A 21,926-nucleotide genomic window follows, 5' to 3' on the forward strand; every position below is an offset into this window, starting at 1 on the left:
TGACGGCAAGTGTTTAAAAAACCCCACTATAAAAGACAAAAAACCCACTGCATATTATCATGTACCAAAGTGCAAACGCAGGGCAATTTGTATGTCATGTGGTGGATGATACCACTTGAAATTAGTCTGCCAAAAATCCTAAAACCATTTAAACAAACCGTAAGCTGGTACTTCAGGTTTCACAGTCGAATGCAGCTTCTATAGATGCTCCTAGCAGGTAAATGCCCAAGGAAAAATCAAAAGGAAGCCTCCAAAGTATAAAAGGCAACGTTAAGACCAGTGCAGAAACATTCTTATCCGACCCTTTGGCAGCTGGTATAGCGAGTGTGGGTAATAAAGTAGAACCTGGATGTATACACAAAAGGGTTACCAACCAGTTTCATAATAATAATACCCATGAATGTCGTACAACAAATCCAGTGAACTGGTTCTCTTTTGTAAAAGAAAATTCATATAGAAATAGGGCTACAATACTAATTGTTAGTGGATAAATTCTTTTTCTTCCACATTTCTTTATTTAAAGGTGAATTAGTGAGGTTAAAACAAATAACTAGAGACAGGAGGTAATCATGAGTTACGAGTAACAAAGGGAAAAAAATAATTGTTACAGTTTGAAATTTAGTGCAGTTAAATTATTTTCTATAACGCAAATCAAACAAAAATTATGGTATGTCAACTCATGAGACATTGGTTTGATTTATTTACAAATTCAGAGTTCAAATATACAATGTACTAGAGACTACCATGAATACAATTTCATAGTTTTACAATACAGTTAGGTGTCCCGGCCCTTAATCAGTGCATTTCTGTAGGTCAGAAGCAGGCTGCTTAAAATCAAATGTTTTACTCTGGTCTCCAGCTTCTGGGGGGAGGAAAAAAAAAAACAACAAAATAATTGCCATCATGCAGCAACATGATTCAAATCACCTATTTGAGCTATATGCAATACAGCATGTTTGCTTTAATGTGCAAGTACTGTAAATGTCAAAAAAGATGTTTCACATTGTCAGAAACAAAAAACTAACACCTGTCTGCAAGTGGAGAATTCAAATGATTATATAAGTTGTTTTTGCCAATTATTGGCCCCACTGGGACCAAAAAGTATCAAAAATGACTTTGGTAATACATCTTCAAGATTCTAAACATTGATTAGTGTGCTACTTTATTTCTTGGCTTAATTGGAATAGTTTTCCAGACTTTGAATCAGAGGCATAGGAGTCTGGAGTCTCTGGTACGTTTGTGCTCTCCTTTTAATGCAAGCGTGGAAAAATAAAGATCTTAATTAAACATTACTTACCCTGGTAATCCAAAAGGTCTACTATATTTTCCTGCATCTTTGCATGGATGTCTTCCTCAACCGGGGAAAAAACCAGCAGCTGTGGGAGAGAGAGCTTTCGGTCCCTGGTTGAAGGAGTCATTAAATAGTCCAAGTCCAATGTTAAACTTGTTTCCAAAGGGCTAAACACATTACATGCATCAAGAGAAAGATTAGATTCAGATTTTTGCTTGGAAAATCTCCTGGGGGTGCCTTCATCCTCACGATCTGTCCTAGATGAAAGAAAAGTCCTTTTTAGGGCTTCATACCGACTGCGAATAGAATGTATGTCCATCCTGCGCTCCGTAGTCGTCCAACCTCCCTTTGCTTTGTCTGAGAAGAGGCTGTTACCTTCCGCTAGTTTACTCTTCTGTATCCCTTCATCATCTTCTATGCTCTTTGAGCTGTTGAGACTTATGTCACCCATGACGTCTGGAAGGGTCTCACTCAGAATGCCACACTGGATCACTTCATGCCTGGCGGAATCTTTATTCCTTTCAACCATGTTTGAGGAATCCCATGACACAGGCGTATGTGTGGAATTATTTTCTTGGCTCAATACAGAGATAAGCATGGTGTTATCCATTAATTTACTAGATGGCTGGATGTCTAAAACATACGTTTCGTTCTTATCCAACAATGTAGGTACCAGTGTTTCTGTGGTCTCACTTTCCTTCATTGGAACAGAGAATCCTTCTTGTCCCAAAAGGCAAGTGTAACTTGACAGGACAGTTGTGTTGTGACAAGAGACTGTAGGCTCATGCGGTAGAGATCTACCAGTATTAGCAGAGGTTCTTCCTTCTGATGATTCATTGGTGTCTGAAACATGAGAAGCAGATAGCAAGCAGGCCATGCTCAAGTCTATCTGGCTACTGTGAGCAGACTTAAGTTCCGCAGGGGATTCCATGGACGGAGCCTCCAATGGGCTTGCCACAACATCTGCAGATTCGTCAACCTGAATGGCTTTTCTCCATGAGGTTCTGATATCTGAAACTAGGAATGAAAGAATTCAAAACGCAGCTCCTTGTAAAATCAAAATGAACCAGTTGCAGAGACATACTTATGGTATTTTAATCTGGTGGTAACCATCGCCCACTAAATATCAAATAAACCACTTAAACAGACCTCAAAAAAAAAAGTGTATTAAACAAAAAATAATTAGACCATATAATTACAGTATCATTTACAAACATCTACCGCCAAACCTTCTGGTTCCGCAGAGTTTGAACATGGATATAGTTCTGGGATGTTTTTCTTCTGTACATATTTTGTAATCGAGCAACTTTTTTTTTTTTCTTCTACAATTTTAACTTTTATTTTAATAAAAGTGTCCTCTTAAATTAGGTTGATTTTGTATTATTGAGACATTTACAGAAAACCTTAAATATATAAATATATACACACACACACACTGATAAATATATATATTTATCAAAGATAAAGCGCTGCAAGAGCACGAAACGCGTTAGAGAACCACTCTAGCCCACCTATATGTCTCTGTGTATCCAATTTTGATTAAATAATCCTTGATTTCACGGCACATTAGTAGTTGGTCCCTGCTTTTTGTCGCGGTGCTTTTCTGGTTTCCTGGTTCCTGTTGGTTCATCATGGAAACTCCCTGCACTTTTTGAAGAACAAGCAACTCACCTGACTTGATCATGAGCTTAGTCAGAAGTGTATATTTTAGGAGTAACTGAATACCATACAAACGTTGCAGGATGGAAAAGTTCAAAACCTCTAAGTTATGATGAACTGTCAGAATACAGGTGGTGAGCACTGTACAATTACATCACACTGGCAGTTCAAAATCTGCCAATTTATCTCATTTTCAAGGAGACTAGTATACTTAGCTTGTTGCATCTGTTAAGTGTCAAATTTTAAATTTAGTTTGAAGTGGTTATAGTGGCCAGTATGTTGATATAATATACACTGATCTGATTCAGACATACAATGCTTAAAATAAATAACAAATAAAAAAAAATTTAAATAGTTTTATATGCTGAATAAGTACAGTTTACAGACATCTCCAAAGTAACCTACTTAAATTTTCTGGAGTTCGTGGTATCTGCTTCTTGGTTAAGAAAGGATTAGAAGCTAGCATGCCAATTAAATCATCTAGCTCCATTTCTCTTCCTCCCGAGCATCTTGGTGATTCAGAAACAATGTCATCAGCAACCTGGAGAAATATAAAAACGACTTATTGCTGCAAGTGTCAGAGTAGAACTAGGAAAAAAAGCTTAATAAAAATATTTGGAAGCTACTTAATTTAGTCCCAAGCACTCCTGAAAAAGTACATTTATTGTTTTACAGCAGGTGGTGCCAGACTCCGTTAACTGCTGGTGAATTATTTTCTAATGCATTATCTAACCACTAGGAAAAGCTTGACACTTGTCTGCCCTGTATCTGTCCGTTACGATTTCTCTCAGTTCGCCCCGGTCATCAGAAGGCAGTATACTTTAGGGAGATTTGGTGACAAACAGAGCACGTCACGTCTATTTGTATATCAATCTCCCATTCTTAACCACACAGAGGCGGCTCCAGTCCTCAAGGGCCGCAAACAGGCCAGGTTTTCAGGATATCCCTACTTCAGCGCAGCTGGCTCAGTATGACTGAGGCACTAATTGAGCCAGCTGTGCTGAAGTAGGGATATCCTGAAAACCTGGCCTGTTTGCGGCCCTCGAGGACTGGAGTTGTGCAGGCCCGACAGAGGATCTCTGCACAGGCTATGCCAATAAACATTAGGAGTTATGGGAGTATTCCCAATGCCAACCTGTTGTGCCAGTTGCTGACGTGCCATTCTCATTGGATCTTGTTTACTTGGTGTTGGCGTGTATTGCGGCATAGAACCTTCAGCTCTTTTCCATGTTTCATCGGATCGCCTCTTCTGTACTCCAAAGTTTGGGGTTGTCTGCGAAAAACTTCGTTCTTTCATATTCGGGGTAAATGATCTTAATTCCTTTTTAAGGAAACGCAAAAGACAGAAAATTAGAGACAGGCCTACTCCCAATTTGGTATATTTTGGGAATTCAGAGACAGATCTATCTCTACCTATTATTCTACTAGTCTATCTCCAGGATGTCAGCATCCAATATTCCACTGTGCCAAGCTCAGGTAGATTTACTTGAAAATGTAATGTTTCCCAATAAATAGGTTACAAAAACTAGTATTAAAATCACAGATTCTCATTCATCCCCTTTCTATTATAGCAACTTAAAGGAAATTAATGCCCATTAAAAAAAAAAAAAAAAAAAAAAAAAAAAAGGACAGGATAATATAAAAGGCATCAATTTAAAAAGCATAAAAAAAAGGCTGTTTGACATGAACATGGGGCAATGCATAAGGGACAGTAATGCACAGAAATGTCAACAAGTACATCATGGAAGTCAAACATTCTTCTCAATCTTGGCAGTTTAACTGGTGCCCATAACCCTCGGGAGGTGCCTAGGGTTATTTCACAGTGAGGATAGGCAAGAGAATAGCTTCTGGTCAGTAGCACATTGCGAAAACCATGGAAAATAGGGAGGAAAGGAAAGATCAATTCCAATTACAACGCCCTAAACTTGGGCCAAGACTCAAAACTCAACCCAGTTATTGCATATTAGCCGTTCCAGCCCTGCATAAATCAATTTAATATAAGGATGGAGGAGATGGATATATCCAACACTCTGCCCAACACATGTCTAGTACAACTATGTTTGTACACTTAAGTACATTTAAATGTTTAGCACAAGGCTTACCTTCTCATTTAGAGACATTCTGCGTTTGGCAGGAGTCATGCCGGTTAATGACAAAGAGTTCCTTCAAAAAAAAAACATCACAAGTTATTATACAAGTACTTTTTTGTAAGATCTTGCTTGGGTTTATATGGTACTTATATATAAAGAGACCACCTTTAAAGTATTGTGCTTGTATTAATAAGCTGTAAGTCTAGGTCTCATGTATAAAAAAATACATTTGTTCTAATATCACTTAATCAAGCTAAAGAAGCATTCCTCCCCCTCCCCCCCATCCTGCAATACGTAGGCCAAAAGGAAGTCGCAACAGATGAGGTCACAGTTTCCTATTTGTCCGTGTGTCGCAGGACCTTTAAACAGCCATATTGTGTAACAGGCCGGGGCTGCCATCAGCAGCACCTTCAGAGGTATGTAGAGGGTCCCGATACCTGCAGTTTTAATTTGAACTCTGCAGACCCTCTGCTTCCCAAGCATAGGATTACATTTTGTTTTTTTGGAAGAACACCCCAGGCAGTAATATCACTTTAAGCTAAAGACTGAATAGTCATGACATGGACATGTATTGCTTTACAGTAGGTTGTGCCAGACTCGCTCTTAATGCATCAGAAAATAATGTCACAAGCAGTTATCGAATCACTAGGAAAAGCTTGAAACTTGTCTGCCCCGTATCTGTCCGTTACGATTTCTCTCAGTTCGCCCCGGTCATCAGAAGGCAGTATACTTTAGGGAAATTTGGTGACAAACAGAGCACGTCACGTCTCTATCTGTGTATCAATCTCCCATTGTGAAACATGCAGGGTCAGCTCTATAACTGTACAAGGGGGCATCATTGCGGAACACCAACTTGTGAGTCCAAATTAACACTACAATTTTTGGAACAATATATTCTGAAACAGTTCAAATCTTTCCACATAGGGCAAAAAAACACAAGTGGAAAATGCTGCTTTAAGATAAAGACTGCATAGTCATGCCATGCACCGAATTTGATTTTTATTAAAGGAATTAAAACTAATGTCAAATCTATGGACCATGACTTACTAAGCTGGAATCCCTCTTATTCAGGAGATAATCAAGTAAAAAAGGTGGGAATGCCTCAACTAATAAGAAAGTTTGGTAATATCATTGAACTTTAAGGGGAAGCAATACATTATGTATCTTAAAGCTGCAGTTAAAGTTGCCGTTTAAAAAAAAAAAAATATATGTGCATTAACACAATCTGCACAGTGACAAGTGATTAGCCAAGTTGCAGATCAATTCATTCTACTGTGATCGATTGGCAAAGATTTGGCTAGGGGGTTCAGTAAATCAGCCAGTGCTACAGAAGAGTACCCAAGATGCAAAGTTCTGTGGGGGAGATCATGTGACCAGGCAGGCACTAGATACAATTGGTGCACTGCTCGAGGGGGCAAAAGGGGTGTGCCTGAGCCTGTCTAAGAGGAAGGGGATGTGACTTTGAAAATGGTTGCTATAGAAACAAAAATGCTTGTTACATCAGAATACATTAAAAAAAAGTCTTAAAAAAATTGTTTTTTAAATGCAAGTATTTTCTCATAGTACAGAACTGATTTAAAAAAAAAACAAAAAAAAAAAAACACATGTAGGATATTGCTTGAACAGCAGCTTTAAGAGAATTGTTGTAAAAAAATAAATAAAATAAAAAAAACATACCTCCCAGTGGAGGTGAAATCCAACAAGCTTCTTAATAATGACCCACTGTAATCTCTGTCCAAATCCTTTAAACGCACATCTTTTTTGGCCGAATCTAGTCAAATGATAATATTTAGATATATAAAATACTGTATTGATTAAAAAAAAAGTAGCATTCTTAATCTGAAGTGTTAACTGTTTAAAACAAAAATATAGCATGCAAACCAGGAACACTCATTTATATATAAAGACAAAGTTCAGCACAAATAGCAAGAGCAAATCATTGAATCATTAGTAGGTATGGTTAAAAGTCCACTTTGCTACGATGAACTTTCAACAGAAGAGGAAGGGCATAACCGTTACTCACGCAACACAATGATAATTATAAATCTCATAACATTTCCAGTCAGCGACACTTCATCAGATGAGTACCTGTTTTATGAAGTGTCTGTCGACCAGGAACATTATTGAATTTATACTTGCCATTATGCAAAGGGAACACTCATTAAGTTTATTAAATATTACACGGCAATGTTAAAATAAGGTAAAATACTTTTGCAATAGGAGAGAGCTTATACCTTTATAAATAAACCAATACATATTTAAAAGTATAGAAAAGGTATACGCTCTACTCTGTACATAAAAATACTTTTGCTAGAGGATAACTGGAGTGGAGATTCTGAGGTCACAAATAAGAGGTGAAGGCAAAGTATTACGTATGTATATCTTTATTTATATAGCGTTATCCATATACATAGCACTACGCAGCAGTAATACACATGGCATAATGTGATATAAAGAGAATTTAAACTACAAAACAAGCGCTCAACCTATTATAATGTGATGTTTACAATAATTAATTGTAATCAATTTACAAATGTGAAAAAATGATGTACCCAAACTGTGCAAGGATAACCAATAACAAAGCCCCACAACCACCAAGATAAGGGAGGGTATGAGGGGAAGAAGGAGGCTGCCTAGGACCAAATATCAAGCCTTTCCATATAGCTATAGACAAATTGATAATACAGAGAACAAAGTCCTTGGCGCACTATCAAGTGCATAAACCTGATACAATGTTCCCGGTTCTATGTTTGAAAGGAACAGTTCATAGATCTTCACAGGTGATCCTCTTGATTTTCTTATAATGGTAAGTGCATATCTGGAATCAGAGAAGACAAAAAGACCATTGCGCAGTACCCTCTGATAGTGGAGATCTCATCCACACAGCTGCTAGCTACTTACATCTAAGTAGATAAAGACAGGCCTTGAAAGGTATCTTTAGCTGGAGGTCTGGAACACTCAAAAGGTTGGATTACCCCTGAGGAAGTGACGTCAGTAGTCACGAAACACGCGTAGGGTGGAGCTTAGATTGCACACGAACCGGCTGGGGAGGGTGCAGTGGATGGTGACGTCATCCGAGGTGGACCTGGCGCTCTGAGTTGTGGCCGCATGGAAGAGACACACGCGGGATCCAGCCTCCATACACACCACGCAACAGCTCCTCAAGCCTGCGGACGGCACGTTGTAATCCGTGTAGTAAGGTCATCTAGCATGTGAGTGCACTGGCTGTTTTGATCTTTTATTGTTTTATTAAATTGTACTGTACTACACCATTGGCATTTTTATTATTCTATATGTAATCTGGCACTGTGGTTGATCCGTGTGGAGAGGGCGTATAACACCTGAAGACCCATAATCCAACCTTTTGAGTGTTCCAGACCTCCAGCTAAAGCTACCTTTCAAGGCCTGTCTTTATCTACTTAGATGTAAGTAGCTAGCAGCTGTGTGGATGAGATCTCCACTATCAGAGGGTACTGCACAATGGTCTTTTTGTCTTCTCTGATTCCAGATATGCACTTACCATTATAAGAAAATCAAGAGGATCACCTGTGAAGATCTACGAACTGTTCCTTTCAAAAATAGAACCGGGAACATTGTATCAGGTTTATGCACTTGATAGTGCGCCAAGGACTTTGTTCTCTGTATTATCACATGACATAATGTAACATAATGGGAATAACCGCCTCAGACAAAAGTAGCACTAGGAAAAGAGACCTGCCAAAAAGCTTACAATCCAAGTGGCAAGAAGGGAGAACTTGGAGACAGTAAGAGGGTGTTCTGGTATGTGCATCTGCAAGGGGTTAAAGTTGTTGAACAGTAACAGCCAGCGGAGCTAGATTATCTTAAGTGTGCTAGTCGGATATTGAGTGGAGGAAGGGCATTCCAGAGGTGTGGGTTAGTGAGTGAGAGGTATTTGGTTGGAGAGAGCTTTAGATACAAAAAAGGGGTAGAGAAGACATCCTTGAGCAGAATGCAAGAGTTGGGCAGCTGTATAGCAAGAAATTATGGCTGAGATGAAGAAGAGGAGCAGTAGTGTATAGCCAGAGAACGATTATTATTATTTATTTATTTTTAAGCAATACGAGATTTGATCAGAAGCCAGGAGAGGAATTTCAACAGGAGAGATGCTGAGAGATTAAGGAGAGCATAAAGTGATCATAGCAGCAGCATTTAGGATAGATTGTAGGATGGAGAGGGGTGAAGCATGAAGACTGGACATTAGGTTACACTAGTCGAGACAGGAAAGAATGAGGGCCTGTGTGAAGTTTTAGCAGTAGAGTAATAGAAGAAAAGGTGCATCTTTCCAATGTTACGGGAACAAACCAGTTTTTTGGCTACAATGAGAATGAGAGGCGAATGTGAGGATGAGTCAAATGCGACACCCAAACAGTGTGCTTGTGATACTGGGTGTATGATGGTACTACCAAAAGTAATGTAAAAGGGGCAGGCTTGGGAGGAAGGAGGAGCTCAGTCATTGACATGTTACGTTTGAGTCAGCGGAAGACCATCTACGAAGATATAGCAGACACATTGAGATTCTGGTCTGTACAGCAGGTGTAAGGTATGAGGTTGAAAGGCAAGTGTGTGTCATCAGTATAGAGGTGATAACGTCACTTAGAAAATGTGTAAACAAAAGAGCAAAAAAAAGAAGGAGAGAGAGAGAGAAGAGGTCCCAGGACACCAAGAGTATGGAGAATGTGAAGAGAGGGTGGCCTACAGGATGAAAGTCTACAGAGAGTTTGAGTATTATGAGCAGAGTGTAATGACCTTACGTGAAACAAAGTGGATGAAGTGCGCAGCTACAATCAACCACGTGGGTGGAGTGATAATAAAGTGATGATAAAAATTACATGACCAGGAGGCGCATGCGCGACGGCTATGGGTATGGAAGTCTAGGTACTTAGCTCCATACCGCGCACTCAGTAAAAGTGTAAAACACCCCAAAAAGCACCCAAATCTGAATAAAAAAGCTGAACAGCAGTGACTGAATAAACAAAGATGGCTCCGAAAAAACCTGCGGGACAAAAGAAGCCCAAACTCGCCGATGTGAGATTACTTTAGCGGGGCTGCATCGGGCAGCACGGCGGAGGAAATGGCGCCGGTTTCAAACCCGGACACCGATATGGAGCAGGAGGGAGAAGAGGAAGGGGTCTGTAACCAAGCTCTTCTGCCAGTCAGAAGACGTGATTTTGAGAGGCTTTATAATGACTTAAAGTCTCTCCTGCAAGCGGAGATTAGAGAGGTGAAGGAGGTCGGCAAACTGGGGGCCCGGACGGACACTCTAGAAACGAAGGTGGATCAAACCATCAAGGCCGTTAAAAAAAACGACAAAAAATCGGGAGAACTCCAGCGGCAGATCGACAAACTAAAGGACCGCCAGGAAGACGCGGAAAATAGGGAGCGGAGGAACAATATCCGCATAAGGGGGGTCCCCGAAGACGCCGGTGACTGCGAGGAATATGTTTCACGCAGGTTGGAGTCCCTGCTCCCGGAGTGCCCACCGGAGACAAGAGCCATGGACCGCTGTCACAGAACCCTTCGTTCCCGGCCAATACAATCGGAACAGCCCCGGGACATCATACTCCGGCTACATTACTATACCACCAGGGAGGCAGTACTGCGCCAAACCAGGGCAGCAACATCTGTGGAGTTTGAAGCCCACAAACTCATGATCTTTCAAGATCTGTCCCCGGTCACCTTGCAGAGACGCCGCAGCCTCCTACCCGTCACGAAGGTCCTACGGAACCAAAATATTAGATATAAATGGACCTTCCCGTTCGGATTGATGGTGGCGAGGAACGGGAGGCCCATTACTATGAAGGATCCAGCAGAGGGCCCGGCGTTCCTGGCCAGGTTGGGGCTGAAGAGAGCCCCCACAGAAGAAGTGGAGAGTGAAGAGACGCTGGAGCCAGAATGGAGCGGGGGAGCAGGTACATCCAAGGCTAAAGGAGGGAGGAAGTGAGAGCCCAACATAAAGACTGCAGATGTGTGCAAGTTAATAAAAAGTTATTCAGTTATTTGTTGCCTCGCCTGATTTTCCTGGACTTTTGCTGAGCAATAAAACCTAAGAGACGATACTGCCCTGACACAAGAAGGTAAAAGACGAACATCCGCCGGAGGAATCGCAATATAACCCCCCGCGGGACCAGACCTAACAAGCGATGGAAGCTCCTTTGAAAAAAAGATAAAAAATTACCTCCGAGCTGCATCCAAGGTGAGGGGGGAAGATGGCGGACATGATGGCGCCTCGCCCCAGCCAGCTTGAGCCGCAGGACCCGGAAGAGTGGAAAGGGCGGGAGGAGAGCGCGCGCTCCAACCTCCACGCAGCAAGATCACCCTCAAAATGGCGGCCACCGGAAACAGTCATAGGTAGGGCCCGGACGAGAGGACGCCATCTTGGAGGAGGCAGCTAGGAGCATCACCAGATAGTGAAGCGGCAGAGAGCAACGGAGAGTGACGGAAGGCCCCTCAGGAGTGTCCCTACGGGTGCCGGAAGCGTCGATGGGGACGGAGTGCACCACAGAAGAGACCCTAGAGAGGGGAACGGGAAGTCGAAAGGAAGCCACAGGTGGCCGGGTCAGGAGGGAAAGTTTAGACACGTTAGCAAGAGGCGAGACCCGGCTATTAGAGGGAACCAACAGGAGAGGCAGAAAGAGAGGATACGATTAGGTGGGGGAATAGAGGAAGTAGGAGAAGGAGAGGAAGGGTAGAAGCTCGTTGGGTTTTAAAGTATAGAAAAGAGTGCAGTTGGAAGGAAGTGAAGAAGAAAAGAGAGTAGGGGTTAACTAAGTTGCCAGCACAAGGCGGTTATGAAGCAGCTAGCCTTCCCAGAGTTCAAACAGGCATGTTAAGGCAGACAAAAAGTTTACCATCCAAGGTTCTAGGGGTGAAGAAAGCGTGCGGACACGGGGTGCGGGAGGAGCCACATACCCTGGCGTTAGCATGGGTCTCAATCGGGCCCAGGGGTGGAGGGACCCACTGGACGCCGATAAAGTCCTTTGGGGGGCAAGGGAGAGTAGTAGCCGTGAGACCACAAGGGTTGCCACCCCAAAGGCGCTGGACTTGGCTGTGGGACGGGGAGGCCCCGCAGCCGACGACAAATTGTTACCGTTATTGAGTGTATGTTATGTTTTCCCCAGTGTTTCCCCTCTTGTATTTCCCTGGTGTGTCATGCCCAGCCTAATCCCATCCCCACCGCCATCGTCCAGGAAGAGAGAGAACAACGGCAGAATCGGCACTGGTCACCGGAAGCAGGTGGAATTCGACGATCCAGCCACTGCACAAAGTTCGAGAGTCAGAAACTCCATAAAGTATGATGAAGAAATTAGGTTTATTTCACACAACGTTAAAGGTTTTAACAGCCCAGCAAAACGTAAGTTGGCCTTCAAAGAGTATAAACGCCGTATGGCTGACATTATTTTTCTCCAGGAGACCCACTTTTCTAAGAGCAGTTTCCCTAAATTTATGGATAAGGAATTTAGATCGGTACACATAGCCTCAGCGACCGAAAAAAAAAAAGGGGGGTGGCTATCGCATTCCACAACAGATTAACGTTTCAAGTAGACAAAACGATAGCGGATAGAGAAGGACGATACCTCATCCTCGTGGGGTCCACACAGGGTCAGCCCATCACGTTGGCCTCTGTTTACGCCCCATGTGAGCCAGCGCCGGCATTTTTTCCCCTTTTATTCCAGAAACTTCACAAAGTAGTTCAGGGAAATATAATTGTAGCGGGAGACCTCAACAGGACATTAAACCCCGTCCTAGATAGGTGTACAACTACTAACCTGCCACCTAGACAGAACATACTAAACATTACCCAAGGACTTCGAGACTGTCAATTAGTAGATATTTGGAGAGAACAACATCAGCAGGACAAGGACTTTACGTTTTACTCCCCCCCACATAACAGATACAGCTGGATAGATTATTTCCTTGTATCCAAAAGACTGGTCCCGGTGGTCTCCCATACGGGGATACACGATATTTCTTGGTCAGACCACGCACCAATAGAGCTGCGGTGCACGTTAAATTCACTAGACAGACCTGGAGCAAACTGGAGACTTAATGAGCTGCTACCCAAAATTCCAGCCACTATGAAGGAGATAGGAGACAAAATCACAGAGTATTTTGTAGAGAACGAGGGTAGCGTGACATCACACTCCACGTTGTGGGAGGCACATAAAGCCACCCTCAGGGGATCTCTGATGTCTCTGGCGGCTCGGCGCCGGAGGGAGCAGAATCGCCAGATTCAGGAATTACAGAAGAAATTGGCATCACTCACTGTAACACAAGTCCTTAAAGCAGGACGCTATTTTAAAAGAGATCTCGGATATCAAACACCAATTAAACATTCGATTAACCTACCAGGCGGAAAAGGAGTTGAGTTGGACTAAACGTAAGTTCTTTGAGAAGGCGAACAAGCCGGACACCCTTTTAGCAAACATGCCAAGAAATAAAACACCAAATTACCACATCCAATCTATTCGTACACAAGGGGGGGGGGGGGAGCTTACCTTCAACCCTAGGCAAATCGTAGAGGAATTCAAATCCTACTATGAGGCGCTCTATGATGGAGGTAAGGTCACACACAATCAGAAAACGAGGGACAATCTGCGGGAATTCTTAATGGGGGCAAAGTTGCCAAAGTTTGAGCAGGGTGGAGAGGGAGGCCCTACAGACAGACTTCTCTTTAGAAGAGTTGACGGCAGTTGTAAAGTCGCTCAAGCCAGCCAAGGCACCAGGACCAGATGGCTTTTCAAACCTATACTACAAAAAAATATATGAAATATATGAAAATATTAGCACCATATATGTTAAAACTCTTTAATTCGGTTCTGCAAGGGGCCTCGTTCCCAGCACAGATGCTCCAGGCTTCCATCTCCCTGATCGATAAACCAGGTAAGGACCCGGCAGACTGCAAGAGCTACCGGCCCATCTCTTTGATCAATACGGACATAAAAACATTCTCAAAACGTCCTTCCTAGGTTGATTCACCCAGATCAGGTGGGGTTCATAGGAGGAAGGCAAGCGGCAGACAATACCAGACGAGTAATTGATCTTATTGATTTGGCCCAAAAACATAATATCCCATCTATGGTACTTAGTCTGGATGCAGAAAAAGCCTTCGATAGGATTGATTGGCCCTAAGAGGGACACTGGAGGCATTCGGCTTCGAGGGACGCCTTTTGGGAGTCATTATGGCCCTGTATGAAGGCCCGGCAGCAAGGGTGAGACATCAGGGGTTCCCTTCAGGACAATTTCAAATCCGTAGTGGCACGAGGCAGGGTTGCCCGCTGTCCCCCTTGCTGTTTGCCCTCTCTATCGAACCCTTGGCGGCACACCTGAGATTATGCCCAGATGTGTCAGGAATAACAGTAAAAGAGCAGACGCACAAAGTGGCGCTGTACGCGGATGATGTGATACTGACATTATCCAGACCTCTCACCTCCCTGCCCAATGTGTTCGCAATATTGGGGCAGTTTGAACAAATATCGGGGTTCAAAATTAATCAGGCCAAATCAGAAGCCCTCAATATAAATCTACCCAAACCAACGGAAAAGCTAATTGGATTAAACTTTAATTTTAACTGGCAACCCTCCATGATCAAATATCTAGGGGTATATATAGGACGAGATGTCAAAGCATTATACAAGGCAAATTATCCCAGGTTGTTCAAGACACTGAGGGAGGATCTCAGAAGATGGGAGGAGCATGGCATTTCTTGGATTGGAAGAATTCATAGCGTTAAAATGAGTCTTCTACCTAAGGTGCTATATCTCTTTCAGGCCCTCCCTACCCCCCTGTTGAAAGATGACATCCTCTCGCTGCAGTCTAGAATAATAAAGTTTATCTGGAATAAAAAAAGCCCACGGATAAAAAAAAAAGATATCTTGAGGAGGCCGACCTCGAGAGGGGGGTTGGGAGTGCCTTGCCCGTTTGCCTACTACGAGGCAGCCCAACTGAGCCAAATCATACAGTGGCACACGGACCCGGATCTCCGGAGATGGGTGGCCCTACAAAAAGATTGCTGTGCGCCCATTGAGCTGCAGAACCTTATATGGTTACCTAAAAAGTGTTGGTCGGGAATTCAGACTCCGCTACAGGCTATATCAAACTCCTTGAAGGTTTGGGAGGCTACCAAATTTAAATGTTCTCTCACAACACTAAACTCCTTGATGACGCCCATTTGGGGTAATCCGGACTTTGCTCCAGGGATAGATCGTTCACTTTTCGCAAAATGGTTTCAATCGGGGTATATTAGACTAAATGATCTGGAGGGAAGACAGCATATCAAAACTTTTGATCATATCAAAGAAGAGAAAAACATGCCCAATACAGAATTTTTTAGATACCTCCAGATCAGGGCATTTTACAACAAAACCCCAATTCGGCCTAGGAGAACAAACTTCGAGCAGCTGTGTTCTAGAGGTACGGACACAAGGGGACTAACCTCTAGAATGTACAGGGAAGTGATCTGTCCAGAGACAAAAGACGAACCCCGACTTAGTTATATGAGACAATGGGAAGCCGACTTAGGGGAGACGTTAGAGGACGAGGACAGGATCCTACAGGCAGCAGCCAAAAGCTCTATCTGTACCACATTAAAGGAGAACGCATATAAAGTCCTAATGCGGTGGTATTACACCCCAACAAAATTAGCCAAATTTGTCAGAGGTTACTCCCCGCTTTGTCCGAAGCAATGCGGAGAACGAGCTGACTTACGCCATATGCTGTAGTCTTGCACGAAGGTGGCTCCGATTTGGGCGGAAATTAGAGATTGGCTTCAAAGATTGATCGGAGTGGAGATCCCCCTGGACCCATGGCTGTTCCTTGTGGGCAGGCGGATCCGGGGGCTATCGAATGCCACTCATAAATTGATATCACACTTAGCAACAGCCACCAGATGTGAGATCGCAGCATTGTGGAAGCAACCGGAGGTACCAATTTTACCCAAAATTAGGAACAGAATTTGGTTTGTGTGCCGGATGGAACAATTGACGAGTTTGGTCAATGACTCCGGCACAAATTTTCTAAAAGTGTGGTCGGCCTGGTTGGCACAAACAGACATCCTGGGAGTAGATGCCACCACAATTTTGCAATGATGACCATAAATGCGTTCTGCTCTGACCAAATGGATTCTCGACCACACAGTGACTAGGAAAACGCGAGGTATCGGGGAGCTCAAGGAAGTAGGGCCACTCCGATAGGCTGAGCCGTTGACCCGGCACGCTAATACCAACAAGATACCGATAGAGAGGAAAGTGAAAAGAGCTGTATCCGCCCAGCAGTGATCAAGGTCACGTTCTGGACCCCTTCCCGCCCATCCCCTCATCCCGTTACCCTGCCGTCATGTTCGTTGGTTTGTTAAGTCTGTCACGTGTGTCACGTTTAGTGTTTGGAAACAAAGAAATGGTGAAGTTACAAATGCTAATGGATTGTGTTATAATGTATGCACCAAAACACCTAATAAAATCAAAGATATATATATATATATTAAAAAAAATTACATGACCTGGTGGACACTGATAGGGGAGCGTCTGCAGCCGTGGAACCAGGGGTGGCTCAAAACACCCCCTAAAGCTAGACAGAAAACACAAAAACACAGCGCACAACGCTCATAGTGCATTAAAAGAAATATTATTCCAATCAAACAGTACAGGCAAGTATTATGCGTACATCAAGGGAGAAAAAAACCAACATGTCAGGGGTTAATGTTACCCATTCGCCAACCGGATCTCCAAACAGGATATCGTCTGTTGTTTAAGCAGCTTCCAGCCTCTGGGTCTTTCGATCCTTAAACGAAGTCAGTATATCCTCGGTAGTCCTGCTATTGGAGGTGGAAGTCCCAGCAGACTCGTTATTAACGAGGATGGTAATTCCGTTGGTTAGGCTGGTCTCTCACGGTGGCTTGGTGCACACTCGGGGGGGTTGCGAGTGTGCACCAAGCCACCGTGAGAAACCAACCTAACCAACGGAATTACCATCCTCGTTAATAACGAGTCTGCTGGGACTTCCACCTCCAATAGCAGGACTACCGAGGATATACTGACTTCGTTTATGGATCGAAAGACCCAGGGGCTGGAAGCGGTTTAAACAACAGACAATATCCTGTTTGGAGATCCGGTTGGCGCATGGGTAACATTAACCCCTGACATGCTGGGTTTTTTCTCCCTTGATGTACACAATACTTACCTGTACTGTTTGATTGGAATATTATTTCTTTTAATGCAGTATGAGCGTTGTGCGCTGTGTTTTTGTGTTTTCTGTAATGACCTTAGTCTCTGGCAGCATGGAGGTCATTAGTTATTTTGGTAAGGGCTGTTTTGGTGGAGTGAGCAGTGCAGAAGCCAGATTGTAGGGAATCTAGGAAAGAATAGGAGGCAAGAAAATGGATCAAGCAAAAGAATACAAGGTGTTCAAGGAGTTGAGGCAAAATGGAGACAGGTAGGGTCAAGCTTGTTTGAGTAAAGGTATACAGTACCAGTGTAAGGAGGAGTTGAAAATGTTTGTAGGGATTAGAGTAAGAGCAAGAGGTTTGAGTAGATGGGAGGGAATGGGGTCAAGAGGGCAGGTGGTGAAGGGAAAAAAAGATCAGTAATGACACGTCCTCTGCCAGGGAGAAGAGTAAAAGGCAGGCAGGCAGGAGAGCTGAGAATAGAAAAAGGAGGATACAGAGGGAATGTCTTAGGTGAACGAAATCCACTTGTGTCTTGAAATAGTCAAAGTCCTGAGTTGAAATGAAAGAAAAAAAAGGGAAGAGGTGGTGTGTTAGAAGAGTGTTGATTATGGAAGAAAAGTAGGTTGTTTAGCCTGGGAGTGTCGAAACAGAATAAGATAAATATATTTGCAGTGAAGGAAGTCTGCGACTGTATGAAATTTCCTCCAGGAGTGCATGTAGAACAGCAGGATAGTGCGCAGAGTTATAGTTCATGACCAGGTCATCAGTCTGTAGCTGAGCGCATAGTGGCATCAAGAGCCGGTGGATTAAAAGAGCCCAGGTCTCTCCAGTAAACGAGGGGTATATTGAGGTAGAGAAGGGAACAGAGAAAATAAGATGGCAGAGAGGAAAGGGGAAATGAAAAGAAATGTGTGAACACCATGTCCAGGTAGTGGCTATCCTTGTGGGTGCTGCCTGCTGCTGTCCATTGGTGAAGGCAAAAAAGAAGAGATTAGGGAGAAAATGGGAAGCCAAGGGGAGAGGGGTGTGTGGATAGGAGTGCATTGATTCAGCATGCAATGTAATAAGTATTAGGTTGTGGTATACACACACACCGTGCATTTTGACTCATGACACTACAGCTAATTGTAATGACTCATCCTGATTGATACCGTTAAAACAATGGGATGCCATGTCAGGTGGGTGCCAACCACACAAAACTAAACACATGAAAGCCTTGAAGAAGGAAAGCAGTATATAGAATAGAAAATACCAGAAATACAAGTTTAGCTTTGTTAGCCATTAAGAGGAGTAGTTAATCTGTATTGAGTAATCAGTCTGTATACAGTCTATAACATGTAATGTTGGTCAGTGACTTTGAGAGTGAACATGAAGCAGTTTCCATCCAGCTTGTATCTCTGCTTTAAGTACACAAATTAAGTTCTACAATGCTGCAAATCTACTTGTCATTTATTGCTGAGCATTTACTTATACTGGATTGGACAAGCTCTACTATACCCCTAGTGGATTAATGAACGAGTCGGCATTCAAGGAAGCAAAATAATACTTAATAATCAAATATGCATCTCTGACAGGGGGGGACAAATATTGCAGTTGAAATCCACCAAGGGGAAGAGAAATTGAGTCGGAGAACAGAATGTAGTCAGGATTTCATGAGAGAAAGATGGGGGATAAGTAGAGGTAGGTGGACAATTGATGACCACCATGTGGAGAGGGAAAGGACAAAAAATAAAAAAATAAATATATAAAAAGAAGCTGAACAGTGTGGAAGGAAGGAAGATAGATTGGAAGGTAGATGGAGAGGAGCTCCACGCCTCCACGAGGGCACGGAGTGTGGGAGAAAGGCCACTATAAGAAGGCAGCTTCCAGTGCAGTCAGACTGACTAAAGCCTCAGTTACAGAAAAGAGTAGCAGTGAGAGGAAAATGTAGTAATGTACAGAGACCAAACATGTTGTAAAGGGAGCGAGCATTCCCGTGGGCACAGGAGAAAAGGAGGGGATGGAGGTTGACAGGGGATCGGTAGGGTTACAACTGTGTTTTAGTGCAGGGTGTATTGTTGAGTAGTGTTAAAGGGCGCAGATAGGAAAGAAATTCATATGAATGAAGAGTGGAAAAATTGAGATATATGTATGGAGAGGAATAATGAGGATTGTAGACTGAAAAGTGTACTTTGGAACAAAGTGATGTTAAAGCAAATACAAATAGGAGGCGGCATAGCAGTAGTGGCAGAGCTAGTTTAGGTCTCTAGAATGTTGATAGAGGACATTGACTTGAACAGGAGTACACTTATCCACAGGGATATACCACCCAAGGAGATAGCCCCAATATATAAGCCCAGTCTAATGTCGTCCACCCACAGGAAGCTAAACACACCTCTGATTAACACACTAGCTAGATGTTCCATTTAACATACCAATTAAAGACAGGTTGTGGTGTATTCAGACATAATAGCAATGACCTAGATCAGACCTGCACAACTCCAGTCCTCGAGGGCCGCAAACAGGCCAGGTTTTCAGGATATCCCTAAATCAGCACAGCTGGCTCAATTAGTGGCTCAGTCATACTGAGCCACTAATTGAGCCAGCTGTGCTTAAGTAGGGATAGCCTAAAAACCTGGCCTGTTTGCGGCCCTCGAGGACTGGAGTTGTGCAGACCTGACCTAGAAGGTTCAATTTAACATACCCATTAAAGACAGGGTTTCACTTAGGTTTAAAAAAAAAAAACATTAGCTCTGAAAACTAATGGGCTTTGAAGAGCAGACAAAGACCCACCAGTTAAAGAAAAGAGGCAGCGATAGCAACACGATAAGGAGATCCACAGATACAGCCGTAAAAGAAAACATTTAGGATACACAAAATTACAGCTCTGATAACTGTTCCGCCCTAAAAGCATCAACCCCACACCCCATAGCTTATTAGTTTAACTTCTGCCAGCATCTGCTTTTTTTTTTTAAAGATGTGTTTATAAAAAATAAAAAACATCTAGCATCCAAGGTCACCCTGGTAATCTTTGGACTACACTGGGCTCCAAATTACATGTCAAACTCACGGACATAATATTTCAATTGTGTCCAGATAGATAGGAGAAAAATTAAAAATTGGGACGGGCACTCTGGACTAAGTAATGCCCAAAAAGGTTTGTTCCTGCAATGATCGCATCCGCATGGAGAGCAGGATGCCATCTGCCCAGTAGTGAAACCGAAAGGAAGGACGCCTGCTCCTCAGTTTCCTGGAAAGTGACAGCACTGTGCCAGCGGGGCCGTGGCACTCAAATAAGCCTACCGGCACTCAAGGGTAAAAGTAACATATGTAAACAATGGCTTTCTGCTGCTCCAAGAGCACATTAGGAAAACAGATGGGATAATACATTTTCATGATTCTACACAAAGTTCTTCCTAAACTTTTATAAGATACCTGAAATCCCCCTAAACGCTAGTATGTAACGTGAGCGACATCACATTACTCTGATGAGCAAGCATCAGCAGCAGTTAGGTGTTCTCACCTGGAAAAGATGCTGGATACTGGCAAAACACACTGCTTCTTAAGACTTCTTCTGTGGCAGGGTCAAAGGAAAAAGGAGCCATTGGAGGTTGAAGTTCAAGAACCTCACAAACAAAGCAAAAAAAAAAAAAAGTTCATTTAACATTAAATATACTCCAAAACCTAGATGAACTGCTTTCAGTATTGCATGCAAGCGTCACATGAACTTAACACGTTTTAAACAGAAATAATCACACAAATTGTAATCTGTAAATTAAGTCACTACTGAATAGGGCAGTGATTAGAGAAACGTTTCCTGATATGTACAGTCTGCGTTAATCAGCTACTTGTAAAGCCCACCCATTCAAAATACTTACTGGATTCAGGCCTTTAAGGAGACTGAAAGGAGATTGGCCAAGCAACGTTTCCCACTTCTCCTCCCACTCTCGCTCTTTATCAGCAATGGACTTGTTAAGCGACACAAAATCTTCCCTCCTGATTTTATGCCTACAACAGTAAAAAAAAAAAAATAACAGGCTTCACAAACTACACAGTACACCAAGGCTTGGACTTAAAGCCAGTCTTGTTGAAATAATGACATGTCTGCCCCGTATCTGTCCGTTACGATTTCACTCAGTTCGCCCCGGTCATCAAAAGGCAATGATACTCTAGGGAGATTTGGTGACAGAGTGAACAATTCACTTCTCTCTGTGTATCAATCTCCCATCATGAACAGAGGACAACACCTATTTCTGTATGCTGTATTAGGTTCTCTTATCATTAATTTAGGCAGTTTGGGACAAGCAATGCAGCAATTGAGCCGTTTAACAATTCAATGATAAACATGTATATGTTGCAGATTTTACATAAAATTCAGAAAGCATTGAGGCCTAACAAATGTCAATACAGTGCTACCAACTCTATTCAGATAAATTGTATGAAAACTATGCACAAGCGCTTTATGCTTGTTCTATCAAACATATACTCACTCAAGCTTAAGGTGTATAAATACCTATGGTTATTGAATGTAATCAATTTACACACATCCTAATTTTTTTTAACTCTATTTTGACAAGGTTTTTCAAGGGGTGGCATGCCCAAGCATTTATGAAACAGTGTTGTAGCAGTCAGTCACACGAGGCTCCAGAGGAGACAAAAATTAGTCATACAACACTATACAATTAAGTTACAAAAAAATAAAACAGTTAATGGGAACACAACAGCA

At 42.7% G+C, this 21,926-nt stretch overlaps 1 protein-coding gene and 3 non-coding genes across 7 annotated transcripts in view; all 4 read right to left on the reverse strand.

Annotated features, from left to right (window-relative positions):
* Positions 1 to 677: 677 nt before the first annotated feature.
* The window catches only part of HAUS6 (HAUS augmin like complex subunit 6), a 32,254-nt gene continuing 11,005 nt past the window's right edge, over positions 678 to 21,926 (reverse strand). For all 4 annotated transcript variants that reach the window (XM_075594955.1, XM_075594962.1, XM_075594972.1 and 1 more), the window contains 8 exons: positions 21,079 to 21,208; positions 20,724 to 20,826; positions 6,718 to 6,811; positions 5,053 to 5,113; positions 4,086 to 4,271; positions 3,356 to 3,491; positions 1,298 to 2,308; positions 678 to 862 (listed from right to left, as the gene is read on the reverse strand). In XM_075594955.1, the coding sequence (XP_075451070.1) occupies positions 792 to 862; positions 1,298 to 2,308; positions 3,356 to 3,491; positions 4,086 to 4,271; positions 5,053 to 5,113; positions 6,718 to 6,811; positions 20,724 to 20,826; positions 21,079 to 21,208 (1,792 nt within the window). In that variant the 3' untranslated portion in view covers positions 678 to 791. The remainder of the gene's footprint in view (positions 863 to 1,297; positions 2,309 to 3,355; positions 3,492 to 4,085; positions 4,272 to 5,052; positions 5,114 to 6,717; positions 6,812 to 20,723; positions 20,827 to 21,078; positions 21,209 to 21,926) is intronic.
* LOC142473312 (small Cajal body-specific RNA 8) lies at positions 3,702 to 3,829 on the reverse strand. Its single transcript, XR_012790030.1, has one exon.
* LOC142473317 (small Cajal body-specific RNA 8) lies at positions 5,702 to 5,831 on the reverse strand. Its single transcript, XR_012790032.1, has one exon.
* On the reverse strand, positions 21,299 to 21,427 carry LOC142473319 (small Cajal body-specific RNA 8). Its single transcript, XR_012790033.1, has one exon.

This window comes from Ascaphus truei, chromosome 1 (assembly GCF_040206685.1).
Source record: "Ascaphus truei isolate aAscTru1 chromosome 1, aAscTru1.hap1, whole genome shotgun sequence".
NCBI classification, from domain to species: domain Eukaryota; kingdom Metazoa; phylum Chordata; class Amphibia; order Anura; family Ascaphidae; genus Ascaphus; species Ascaphus truei.